The 11,508-nt window shown below is 34.6% G+C and overlaps 1 protein-coding gene across 4 annotated transcripts; it reads left to right on the top strand.

Moving 5' to 3' along the window:
• Positions 1-256: 256 nt before the first annotated feature.
• On the top strand, positions 257-9,755 carry LOC128895002 (transcription elongation regulator 1). Of its 4 annotated transcripts, XR_008461658.1 has the most exons (19): positions 257-526; positions 1,032-1,290; positions 1,373-1,462; positions 1,535-1,729; positions 2,136-2,379; positions 2,476-2,694; positions 2,762-2,965; positions 3,030-3,318; positions 3,404-3,636; positions 3,746-3,906; positions 3,981-4,189; positions 4,280-4,430; positions 7,664-8,110; positions 8,246-8,455; positions 8,534-8,800; positions 8,881-8,958; positions 9,026-9,249; positions 9,325-9,516; positions 9,631-9,755. XR_008461658.1 is itself a non-coding variant. In XM_054157174.1 (18 exons), the coding sequence occupies exons 1-18, from the start codon at positions 372-374 to the stop codon at positions 9,326-9,328; spliced, it is 3,627 nt and encodes a 1,208-aa protein (XP_054013149.1). In that variant the 5' UTR covers positions 257-371; the 3' UTR covers positions 9,329-9,755. The 4 variants fall into 4 exon arrangements, 3 of the variants coding, with proteins under 3 accessions (XP_054013149.1, XP_054013152.1, XP_054013148.1); XM_054157174.1 differs by having other exon boundaries at positions 1,044-1,290; positions 9,325-9,755; XM_054157177.1 differs by having other exon boundaries at positions 3,045-3,318; positions 9,325-9,755.
• Positions 9,756-11,508: the final 1,753 nt, after the last annotated feature.

Genomic DNA, 11,508 nt, shown 5'->3' with positions numbered 1-11,508 from the left:
ATGCATACATAATTCTACAACATAAATTTGATTAATTATCCAAAAAAAGATAGACAAACAATTGTTTATCTATTATTTGTTATTCGAAATTTGTGTTTAGTTGAAAAACAAGCATCTCAAGTTCACTAGAAACAATTTCTAAACTAATAACTGAGAATCACTGACAGATAACGTGGCACCATATTCCTAGCCGTTAGGTTTGCCTCATTGTCACCGAATTTAGGGAAATTCGACTTTTCTGTTGGCAATAATATGTTTACGGCTTACATTGAATAAAATAGTGATTTGTTTGCGGCGTTTTTGTGCAAGCCTGAGAAAAGAGGCAAAAGGGCGTGTAGAAAAGAAATATTTAATTTCTGTATTATCTTGAAATGGACGTGAGTACCGAGCAAGCTCCTGCGGTTTCGGAAATTCCTTCGAATAATGAACAGGAGCACAATGAGGAGGGTATGGAAGAAACAGAAGATTACGGTTTCGATGGAGAAGATTATAGGCATTTTGTACCTCGGGGACGAGGTGGATTTAGGTGCGTTACAGTTTTTCTCAACACCCCATAGATCCATCATTGCTACGCGTTGTTCAAAATAAGAAACGAAAAAGTAAGGTTAAGTTGCCCCCTTGCAATCGCTGCCTGACCTAATATGCCCGACGAAACTATCAAACTTTGCATCGCCACCAATTCCTGATATCCTATTAAATACTATAAGAACGCGACTATTGTTTCTATTTACGCTCCTATACGATGATATGATTTGCCCATAATTGTTTTAATAAGATGTTTGTTTGTTAATGTAAATTTTCTGCACTTTGGAGTATTACATGGAAAAAGGTGACTGCCTTTGAATATATTTATGCTGTTTATCAAACCTAATGATCCAGTTGCATAAAATGGAACTGTTCATTCACACGTATATGTATTCATTTTAAATGTAAAATTGGAGTCACTATAAAGATGATGTCTACTCTTGGGTAAATGATACGGACGTATGGTACGTAAAGTACATAGTCACAACACATAACAATAATTTAAGGGGTCATGGCAGAGGTGGGTTTGATTTCCCCATGAGAGGTGGGCCTCCAAGGTTTAGAGGAAGAGGATTTGGACCTAGAGGACCGATGTTTCGTGGAGCTAACAATGGATATCCATTTGAGGGACCGCCAAGGCCAAATTGTCCACCAGGGCCAGCTGGACCACGCTTCAGAGGACCTCCGCCATTTGATCCTAGCTGGGGACCTATGGGGCCACCAAATTTGATGGGACCACCAAATCTAATGGGACCTCCAGGAATGGTAATTATTTCAATGGAAAATGGTTTTGTCAACTTTTTTCCAATAAGTTGATTAAGTATTATTTAACTTTATATGCAATTAGCCACCGCCACACATGATGAATGGCCCAATTGGGACAGGTCCGGGACCATACGGACCACCTCCTGGAATGGGACCACCAAATATGAATAACGTAAATTTCGATTTACAGAAAGTTAATCAAGTTTATATGTACAGTGTCGCAAAACGAGGAATCTTGTTACAGATTCCAGGTCAACAACAACCTCCACAGCAACAGGCGCAACAACAAGCAAACATTCCAGGCTTAGATCTCAATGGAGAAGTATGGGTGGAAACAAAAACACCGGATGGCAAATCATATTATTATAACATTCGTACAAGAGAAACTACATGGACAAAACCAGAAGGTCCAAATGTGAAAGTCATGGTACAAGATCAGGTCTGGAATTGTTTCATGATTTATCAGTTACCGTTTGGATCCTACGCAACGCGATCGCGCTGTTCAAATTTTATGTCCAGAAGATCCACTACACTTTAGTACGATGGACGACTGACGGTATTATTTGGATTTTGCCGATGTCATCTGATCACTTTACCAACTGCATTACGTTTATCGATGTGAAAAGGAGCGCGATCCCATTGTTTAACGCGAATAAATATAAATAAAACGATTTCTATCGCGCCCGTTAACTCACTTCTTACACGGTACATACAAGCGCTATTGCCGCAATAGCGGCATTTGTCGACAATGTTTTTTCAATGACCTCCAGAATCCAAACGGTTAAAACATTTTGTATAGTAAATTGTTATTATGGTTTCTACAAATGGTTTCAATATTGTTACAGTTAGAACAATTGGTACATGGAGCATCTAAACAAGCAGCCCCATCCAATATCCCTACCTCCACAGCTCCTACTCCAACTCAAATTAACGAGAATAGAGTTCCTCAAAGTAGTGAACAACCCCCTCCAAATAATGCAGATACTATGAATCAACTTAGTACTGCTCCTCCTGGTACAGGTCCACCTCCTACACTTGGCGAGACACCAGATGTTACTCCACAGCCATCCGACGCGGCTCAAGCGAATGGTAGAAAATAATCATTTTAATTATGATTTAAGAAATTAAAATTTATACACTTACAGTATAATACGAGAGAATTTTTATATCATCGTTAATATTTAGGTACAGCACCTGCAACTGTTGCTACCACTCCAGCTATGAATACACCAACAGTAAATACAAATATGATGCAACCTCCTCCTAATATGATACCTATGCAACATAGAATGCCAAATCAATTTGGTGGTCCAATTGCAACACAGTTTGGAGCAACACCATTTGGTATGCCGCCACCAGGTTTTCAACCTTTTGGAGGTTATGGCCCACCACAAGCAAATTGGGGTAATATAAATTATGATTGCATAATTACTCATCTAAATACATTATTTTTTTAAATAATATTTGTTAGGTATGCCACAAATGCCACACGGAGTAATGACCCCACAAGCCCCAGCAGAGGACCCTGCCATATTAGCACAACTTGATCAAGAATTAGTAGCATCTGCTATGGTATGGACAGAACATCGTGCTCCAGATGGCAGGTTATATTATTATAACAGTAAAGCTGGAGAATCTGTTTGGGAGAAACCGCAGGCTTTGAAAGATCTAGACAGTACGTTATTTACACTATAAATTTCCAAACAACATATTTAATGTAGCAATATTTGCTATAATAGGATGTCTATTGCTAGGTGCAAAATTAGCGTTACGGCAAAAGGCAGAAGAAGCAGCTATCAGTAGTACGTCAAACACTACTGTGACTAATACTACCGTTACTAACAACAATGTTATCGCTGAACCTGCGAAACAAGAAAAACAGCAAGAAAGCAATCATGAAACCAAAGATAGCATAAAGGAAACAGAGAATAACAAACCGAAAAAAGAAGAAACAGCGCCTAAAGAAGCTGCTAAACCTCAGGATAAATCTAGACCAATCTCTAGCACACCGGTGCCTGGAACCCCATGGTAAGAAAACCTATTTTTAGGACTGTTTACGTTGATATCATTCTTTAATAGCTAATCAAATTCATTTACGTTATTTATTAATTAGGTGTGTTGTTTGGACTGGCGATGGACGTGTATTTTTCTATAATCCTTCCTCACGTATTTCGGTCTGGGAAAGGCCAGATGATCTTATTGGTCGTCAAGATGTTGATAAAATGGTTTCTAATCCGCCGGATGCAGTGGCAACTCCTAAACCCGCACGTCAGTCAGATACAAGCGAAAGCAGTGACGATGATCAACCGACACCGGCGAAAAAAATGAAACAGGAAGAAACTAAGAGTAAATATTATATCTATAATATTTATACGCTATGTTATAATATTTTCAAAAGAAAATAAATCTCACTCGAAACGAAGAGGCAGTGAAACAAACAATCTTTCCATTTCAGCTGTCATGCCGAAAGAAGAAGAAGAGAAAGAAAATAAAAAAACTATTGATATCGGTAAAGAAGCTGCAATAGAAGCAGAAGTACGAGCCGCTCGAGAGAGAGCCATTGTTCCCCTGGAAACACGGATTAAATCATTTAGGGACATGCTTGCAGAGAAAGATGTAATTCTTTTTGTTTAAAATATAGCCAAATAATCAACTTAGCGCAAACTTATATTCGTTTACGATGTTTATAGGTGTCAGCGTTCAGTACTTGGGAGAAGGAACTTCATAAAATAGTGTTCGATCCTCGTTATCTACTTTTGACGTCAAAGGAGAGGAAACAAGTGTTCGAGAAATATGTGAAGGAGAGGGCTGAAGAAGAAAGGCGGGAAAAAAGAAATAAAATGAAGGAACGGAAGGAACAATTTCAGAAATTGTTAGAGGAAGCTGGTCTTCATGGAAAGTATGTAGAAATTCAGTTTACTTTCTTTGAATTTTGATAATATCTTTACTATTTGATTTACTTTACCACGAATGAATATTTTGTGTCCAGGTCCTCATTTAGTGATTTTGCTCAAAAGCATGGGCGCGATGAACGATTTAAGAATGTAGAAAAGATGCGTGAACGGGAGAGCCTTTTCAACGAATATCTACTGGAAGTGCGAAAAAAGGAAAAAGAGGAAAAAACAGCAAAACGAGAACAGGTATTTTTATTTTATTAACATTCTTGATTTGTTGCTATGCAAACCTTACTTTTCAGGATTCGTGCTACAGTATAAGAATTGAAAGATTTATGAATACTTTAGACATTCGATACCATAAGTAAGAAAAAATATCCTAAAGATATGTTACCTTATTAACGTGATAAAGAGCATACCAAATTTTTAGAAGTACTTGAGAATTAAGGTACCCTTTTATTAATTTATTTAAAAATTCATAAATTATAGATTCATATTGCAATTTTAGTATTAAGGATGCAAAGCATTTGGAATGCGTACCTTTTCGCATCGAACTCGATGTTCTTCGTTTCTTTTTTCTCTATTTCACTTAATTGCAAACTATATCCCTAGTATTGTTTGGTACCTCAATTCTCTAGGTCTATCAAAGTATCATAAAACAAAATTTCTTTTCGAGTACAACCATCAAGCCTTTCCCTTTTTCCATACCAAACTCATTAGGTTCTCACGTCTCATGCATCCTCCATTTCATTCGAAGAAATAATATAGTACATTACTGAGAATATAGACATAGCATATACTACATTCGCGATAAGTTCGATAGAAGCTGAATAAGCCTTTGTTCAGCACCCACTTATGTATAAACAAAATTTATATTGTTTAACTCTTCGAGAAAGATAATTATATGCTACTGTTGAGTGATATTTAATAATGTGCGATGATATAAGAAAATGAATAATAAGTGAACAAATAATGTTCTAATCTTAAATAAGATAGGATAATGTTTAATGAATTTATATTTTCAGCGATAATTAATCATTCTTTCAGGTTCTATAGGTATGTTACTATTTTGTTCCACTTGTAAGATTATCTAATATGAATTCCTAAATTAATGGCTGAAGAACACATACCAGGAGAAGTTTCTCTAATAATTCTCTACTCCAGTAGATTTTCTCGATAGACAAAAGTTTTGTAGCTCTAAGATGGGAGATGTAGAGAATAAAATTTTAGTATGTGACGGTTCCTTATGTACTTATGTGTTCTGAACTCTCCACTTCAGTCAGGAGGCAGGCAGGACAGGTTCCGTATGTGGAGTGGCTTGGTTCTGAAGCTGGTTGGTGGCATGGATGATGTCATCTACCATCCCCACCTACACTGCGTGGCACAGTTGGCACACCCTCGCGCGCCGCATTCTTTACTCCAAAGCAGAGTCATGAGAATGAACGAACTCGGTATTTGTATATTACTCGTAATCCTCGTTACTTCAAAAGATTAACTTTTCCCCAAAATCAAAACCAATTTCAAAGGAATTGAATATAAATCATTATCAGTGAACGGGGTGTCGACCCCAATGGTAGCGTCAATTCCAAACATAGTTACGAATCTTATTCGGTTTCCTGGAGATAAAGAACCGTTATCTGCGCTAAACAAAAATAAGCTACCAATTCATGTAATGATCAATGTATCAACATAAGAACAAACTTATTCTTTTCACGCGTATTATTTTATATAAACATAATTTCAGTTTCCCACGTACAATGATTTTATTTTCACGAATCATTTTACAGTTCCCGACAGGGAAAAGTTTAAATAGTGCTAAATTTTTTTACAATCAAAGATTACTTTATCTTTTATAGTTGTTCTTATGTCAATACATGGTGTACTAAAATTTAAATATAAATTTAAAATTGCAATTCATATCTAAAATTGATGAAATACATTTCAATTGGTGTAATAACATAAATTTTTCCTAATTTGTTTCTTTTGTTTTTTGTATTATTGTGAAAATTTTAAATATTTTTACTTAATATAAAATTTAATACAATCGATTTCTAAAGACGATTTTAGCAAAAAGAAAGAAACTATATTTGAAGCAACAAGATGAGTATACTGAAACAATAGAATGAGTGCGCTTTTATGAAATTTGGTTTGTATCCTTTGGAGAACCTTGACTGCTTTTGTCTTAAGAAAACTAGAAGTGGACTTTGCAATAATTGTGTTTAGATGGAAGTTAAACGATTGTGGCACAAATTTCTTACTACGTCAAAGCTATGTAGGATCAGGATCCGAGTAATAACTGTAATGACAAATTCAAGACCAAAATGTGCCAGCAACTTTAAACTCTAATCATCTTTTCATTGCGAAATAAACATGTATTAAGTATATTTATATACGATAACAAGTTGTTATAATTATATTAAAATTTAGGTCGTTCACAAATTACGTAATGGGAATTTGAAGATAAGAAATACTGCTATTATTTGCTATTTCGAGAATATAAAATCAAGGAACCAGAAACATATAATATGTTACCACGCAGTATTAAAATGTTGGAAAACATTTATAATCGTAATATGAAATCTATTCTACAGTTAATCTAGTAGTTCATTAAAGAATTCTAGAATGTTATTAATAGAAAGTTTCAAAGAATGCACTGAAGTTTAATTTTAAGATTCTTCCATTCTTCTTTGTTAAGAATTTTATTGTACATATCATATCTGTATTACACATTCTCATCATTGAATGCTTAATAGTAATAATAAAAATACAGATCGAAATGGTACTGCACGAAAGATGGTAAAGAGAAGTAAAACCTCGTTTCGTAATTTGAACGGCTGAAAGCTTTTAATATTTTCAAAATCTCGTGACAATATACTAACGACTGTTTTCTTTTCAGCAAGGGCAGCAGATAAAAATTTATTCATTTTATATCCCGTCTTATCATTAAATAACAGCATATCCGTTTTTCTACGTCTTATATCATCTACTATGCATCAATTCTAGTATATCAATATGCTAAACATTTAATGATGACTCGGTAAAAATTAAGTATTTTTACAGCTATAATGAGTATACTTTTTTTCAGCGAAACCGACCAGCTTATTTCATTAAAAATTCCAACAAGTAGAGCCCTTAATGTTGCGATACCTTCTGACACGAACGAATGACACGAATGACTATTTCTTCTACCCCTAACGAAATGTAGTTTGAAAACCAATAAAAAGGTTTGCAAGTTGAAATAGTTTGACCCACATTACAAGTCATTAATTTTTTAATAATATTGTCAAAGTGATTGTAATGTGGCTGACCGTGTAATCATTGGATGGAAATATTAAGCGTGCATGATAAAACTGAGACAAATAAAAAAATCTATATATACATATAAAATTTCAATTTTAAGACAGAACTGTACAAATAGACTATAAGCAAAAACTGATTGCCTTTCAACAATGAAAACTCTTACGGTAAATGCGTTTCAGGTGAAAAAGGAATTCATAGTGATGCTACGTGAGCACAAAGACATCGACAGACATTCGCATTGGAGCGATTGTAAGAAAAAATTGGAATCAGATTGGAGGTACAGAGTGGTAGAGTCGGCAAGCACGCGAGAAGATTGGTTTAGGGATTACGTTCGTATGCTAAAGGAGGAGCGGAAAAAGGAAAAGGAAAAAGACAAAGACCACCGGCACAGGGACAAAGATCATCATAAATCAGAGAAGAAGGATAGGGACAGAAAGGATGTGGATAAGTACAAGGAAAAATCATCAAAGGACCGAGTTGACAAGGACAGTTCAAAGGACAAAAAACAACGACGAAGCGAAGCACCAGCGGAAGAAAATGGCAAAGAAAAGAAAGAAGCAGTAGTGGAAAAGGAAAGTGGAGAAATCGAAGACAATGATGAAAAACCGACAAAGAAAGAAAATGACGTAAGCGTTATTCAATGTTTGCTTAACGTAACTTAATCGAATTATGATCACCTAAAAATGATGAATTATATTATTATAATAGATTTTATGTAATAAAAATCGCATTAGTAATATATATTACATTTCTTCATTTAGAAGGAGGACGCAGAGGAGCAATCCGATTCAGAGGAAGACCGTGAGAAACAAAAACGTGAGCGTGAACGAAGAGCGGAAGCAAGTCTCCGCGAGAGAGAAAGAGAAGTTCAAAGAACACTCGCTACCCATCTTCGCGATAGAGATAAAGAAAGGCAGCATCATCGTCACACAGAAGCAGTGCAGCATTTCAGTGCTCTTCTCGCTGATTTAGTATGTATCATATTTATACGACTCATTAACATCTTGAATATATTTAGCGCACTTGATTAACATAACACGCGTATGCAGGTAAGGAACGGTGACCTAGCATGGCGAGAAGCAAAACGACAATTGCGGAAGGATCACAGATGGGAACTAGCGGAGAGCTTAGATCGCGAGGAAAAGGAGAGATTATTTAATGAGCACATAGAACAGCTTAGTCGCAAGAAACGTGATAAATTCAGAGAGCTTCTCGATGAAGTAGGAGCTTCTACTGAACTTACTGCATCCTGGAGAGATATCAAAAAATCGTTAAAGGACGATCCTAGATATCTTAAATTCTCTTCAAGCGATCGGGTGTGTAATGTATTTAAAAATGTATAACTGTAAAATATAGTTTTTTTTTTTTTCATTATACTATATTTACTTTTTCACAGAAATGCGAGAAAGAATTTAAAGAATATATTAAGGATAAACTTGTTGCGGCTAAAGCTGACTTTAGAGAACTCCTACAGGTACGTTCAAAATATATTCTGATTCTCTGTATTTCTGGTAGCATGTATACATAAATATTAATTTCAGGAAACAAAACTTATTACGGACAAAACATACAAAAAAGTACAAGAAAACAGTACACATTTAGCGGAAATTGAGGAAATTTTAAGGAAGGATCGAAGATTCCTTGTATTAGAAGCAGCAGCCGCTGAACGAACTCGTTTGTTAATGGGATATTTGGAGGAATTGGCTCGTAGAGGTCCGCCTCCACCGCCTACGGCCTCAGAGCCGTCAAGGAGACCAACTACAAAGTAATTATTGTTTCTAAAGAACAGACAAAAAATATTAATACGTGTATGAATTCATGAAAAATCTTTTTGTTCTAGTTAAGGGGACCCACATCAAAACATGGTATACATATGGTGTCCAATAACAAATCAGTGATTGAATTTATAGCTGTAGTTGAATTGAAGTACTTTACACACGAGATGATTATCGCCTGTAATTATAGGACTCAATAAAATAACGCCAATTCCACACAGCTAAAAATGTGTGTCATACTGTAAAGATGCCATAGTGTAAGCATATATCATTATTTGTTAGATTACTTTAAATAGTTAGTAGTTACAAAAGAGTTATTGACATTATATAATGCTATCATAGAGTGCGAATTTTATACATATTTTATCCAGGTTTGTTAAATAAGCATCCCAATTACGAATATTTTGTATGAAAATTACACGGGAATTGTGACGACGAGTGTTTCTTGTACTTTCAAATAGTTTAGAAGCATGTGCAATGAATTTCTGTAAACTGATTTTAAATTTAATATTTCGAAAAGTTAATCCTTATACCTAAAAAAAAAAGAGAACAATTAAATAAGTATAATGTACGACAATCACGCACCATATTTTTACGGAGTACTATTCAGAAATCATGTTTTCAATTTTCAAATTACTTTCTTCGCACAGCTCTGTTGGATGACGAACCGTAAGTATCCTACAAAATATTCTCATCTGAAATGTTATCAGTTCTACAAGTGACATAATGAAATCGATCGATATAAATCATTGTACATAAATCAATATATTATCCGCAGTAGCATTATTTAAAATGTACGTATGTGGCATTTTTACGGTATAAAATTTTCAATCTGATGCAAACAATATACGATAGAAAAATATATTTTATCGAATAAATTATTGTTAAAAAATGCGACGAATCATATTCACATATAGTTCCCAGTAATCTATAGTTATGTACATTTTATTTCTAATATTTTCTAATATATCATTGCTGAAATGTCTTTCGCGTAAGCGTAAGCAATGAAGAATATATACAATCAGTGAAATAAATACTCGTACAGAAACCATTTATTTTAAATGGGTTGATGTAAGAATACTTCTTACACTGACTGTATCCATGTTAATATGATCTCATAATAAAACAACTGAAGATTGCAGAATTATCCCAATAATTGTATATTTTATTTCACGTAAACGATGTCAAAGTGTTTGTTTAATCAGCATGCGATTATTTTTCTTCAGCGATAAACTTTCGGCTAATACTATCGTGTAGTGTTACGATGTAAGTCCTAACCTTAAAAAATAATGAATTCTATTCTAAATGAAAACTCCATGACTCTGTTTAAAACAAAGGCAAACACGATACTTTATTGCAGTTGTACAATTTTATCGCGTATATCATTAGACATATATCTACTACGTATACTTCCGGTTACCGCGAACTCTATCAGGAACTTTAACGCCAGTCGAGTCGCGCGGTGATTTCAATGCTAGGAGAAGCGGAGATTTCAACGCCTGCAAGTGTGAAAGCAATATCACATCGCATCGTATCTCACTTTACAGGTACCACATAAATTGTATTATTCGTATAACAATAAATATTATTCATTATGCATCACGACCAGATAAAATACTAATTTATTCAATAAATTTATATTGAGGATTTGGAAGAAATAAAATTCTTGGCTTTTATGCTTTAAAATTGATACTTTCAGCGTTAAGTACCTGGAAAAATACCCTCAAATTTTATTAAGTAGGTGAATAATGTAATAAAAGTATTACAAATGTATAAAATACACGATAAATTTTTTATTGCTTGAAGCTGATGTTACCAAAGGTTGCGTAATTGACTTCAGGTTACACCTGTGTAGGTGGCAAAGATACCTCCAGATGTGGAAACATTATTCCGCAAGTTCGTATCGTTGTCACGAAACAAAATACCGTAGGTACATGAATCTATATTGTATATCTTTGTCGTTACCGTTATAATCGGGACCGGCACGTTGCACTTCCTGCTAACTTGATAGGAATACAAATTGGCAACTTGACGCGATGGCTAGTTTGTAACCGAATCTCAGAATTTTATATAAGTAGGAGTTGAACGACATTCCTCGGATAACAATATACGAATATAATTTAAAACAAATTAGAAATACAAACTAATTTAACTAACTCTAAAGCTGGATATAAACAAGAGAAAAAATAGACTATTCGTGAAAATTAAATTATTAATTGAATTTGAAACTAATTATCTCAAAAATTATG

The sequence above is a fragment of the Hylaeus anthracinus genome, unplaced genomic scaffold (assembly GCF_026225885.1).
Source record: "Hylaeus anthracinus isolate JK02 unplaced genomic scaffold, UHH_iyHylAnth1.0_haploid 4, whole genome shotgun sequence".
NCBI lineage: Eukaryota > Metazoa > Arthropoda > Insecta > Hymenoptera > Colletidae > Hylaeus > Hylaeus anthracinus.
The sequence above is the reverse complement of the archived record's forward strand: the minus strand, read 5'-3'. Positions and strand labels throughout refer to the sequence as shown.